This window comes from Peromyscus leucopus, chromosome 1 (assembly GCF_004664715.2).
Source record: "Peromyscus leucopus breed LL Stock chromosome 1, UCI_PerLeu_2.1, whole genome shotgun sequence".
In the NCBI taxonomy this organism is placed as follows: Eukaryota; Metazoa; Chordata; class Mammalia; order Rodentia; family Cricetidae; genus Peromyscus; species Peromyscus leucopus.
Window position 1 is genome coordinate 101,182,296 of NC_051063.1, and position 1,421 is coordinate 101,183,716.

Genomic DNA, 1,421 nt, shown 5'->3' on the forward strand with positions numbered 1-1,421 from the left:
TTGGGTATTATGTACATAACAGAATTTTGTAAAGATAGTGAATAAAAAGTTAAATCAGATATAGTTTATATAAAATTAAAATAAGAAGTTTAAAACACAAATATTGCATCACACCATAAATTCCTTCTATGAAAATAACATAAAAGAGAAACAGCATTTTACAATGGAATCATAGCAAAAATTAAAGCCCCATTATTTCATGAGGCATACTTTTCCATCACAAAAGTTATTTAAATAATTTAGTACTCAGTAATTTTCAAGTGTGAGAAGAGGCTCAGCACTCGGTCCCGAATCTGTTTTGTCTTGATACCATACACCAAGGGATTGACTGTGGGGGGCACTAGAAGGTACAGGCTGGACAAGATGATGTGCACACTTGGAGGCACATTCTTGCCAATGCGATGAGTTAGGAAGCTAAACAGTCCAGGTGTATAGAAGGCAAGAATGGTGCACACATGGGCAGCACAGGTGCCCAGGGCTTTAGAGCGGGCTCTCTGGGAAGAAAGTCTGAACACTGCCTGGAGAATTTTTACATAGGATGTGGCTATCAGCCATAAATCCAATAGTATCACCGAAAGGGCCACTGAGATTCCATATGCTCTGCTAACAAGAGTGTTTGCACTGGCTAATTTCACCACAGCCATATGCTCACAGTAGGCATGATTGATAATATAGCTTGTGTGGTAGGGCAGACTCTTAATGAGAAAAGGACAAGGCAAACCCATGAACAGAGCTCGGCTCAAGCCAACAAAGCCCAGTTTAATAACCATAGATGTTGTAAGAATAGTTGAATAATGTAGTGGGATGCAAATGGCCACAAAACGATCAAAAGCCATGGCTACCAGGATGGCTGACTCAAAAATACACAGTGTGTGGATAAAGTACATTTGAGTTAGACAGACATCAAACTCAATCCAGTGTTCATTAAACCAGAAAATACCAAGCATTTTCAGGGCTGTGGAACAGGTTAGAAGTATATCAGTCATTGCCAGCATGCAAAGGAAGAAATACATAGGTTGGTGGAGGCTTGGTTCTAGTTTGACAGTAGCAATGATTATGCTGTTCCCCAGCAATGTGAGGACAAACAGGAAACAGACAGGAATGCTGATGAAGCAATGAAAATTTTCTAAGCCAGGAATACCAACCAGGTAGAAAAATGAAATGTAGTGATGTGTTGTATTGTTTACCATGTTATAACTGGGAATATTTCAAGTTTAGTAAATAATAACTAGGATAATCTCCAAATTGCAGAGATCGATTGCAAAGCATTTCTTTCAAGGATCTTATGTTTGGAATCTAGAACTGCAAACCTAGATCTCCATAATTTTAGAAAGGCTCAGGTAAACTAACCCATCCTATGGAGCGTCAGCAACTTTATCTGCAAAAGAAAATATTAAATTCATTACATATGCTAATTGTTG

At 38.4% G+C, this 1,421-nt stretch overlaps 1 protein-coding gene across 1 annotated transcript; it reads right to left on the reverse strand.

Moving 5' to 3' along the window:
- Window positions 1-239: 239 nt before the first annotated feature.
- Window positions 240-1,190, reverse strand: LOC114706583 (olfactory receptor 52K1-like). Its single transcript, XM_028889036.1, has one exon. It carries the CDS (start codon window positions 1,188-1,190, stop codon window positions 240-242), a length of 951 nt encoding a protein of 316 aa, XP_028744869.1.
- Window positions 1,191-1,421: the final 231 nt, after the last annotated feature.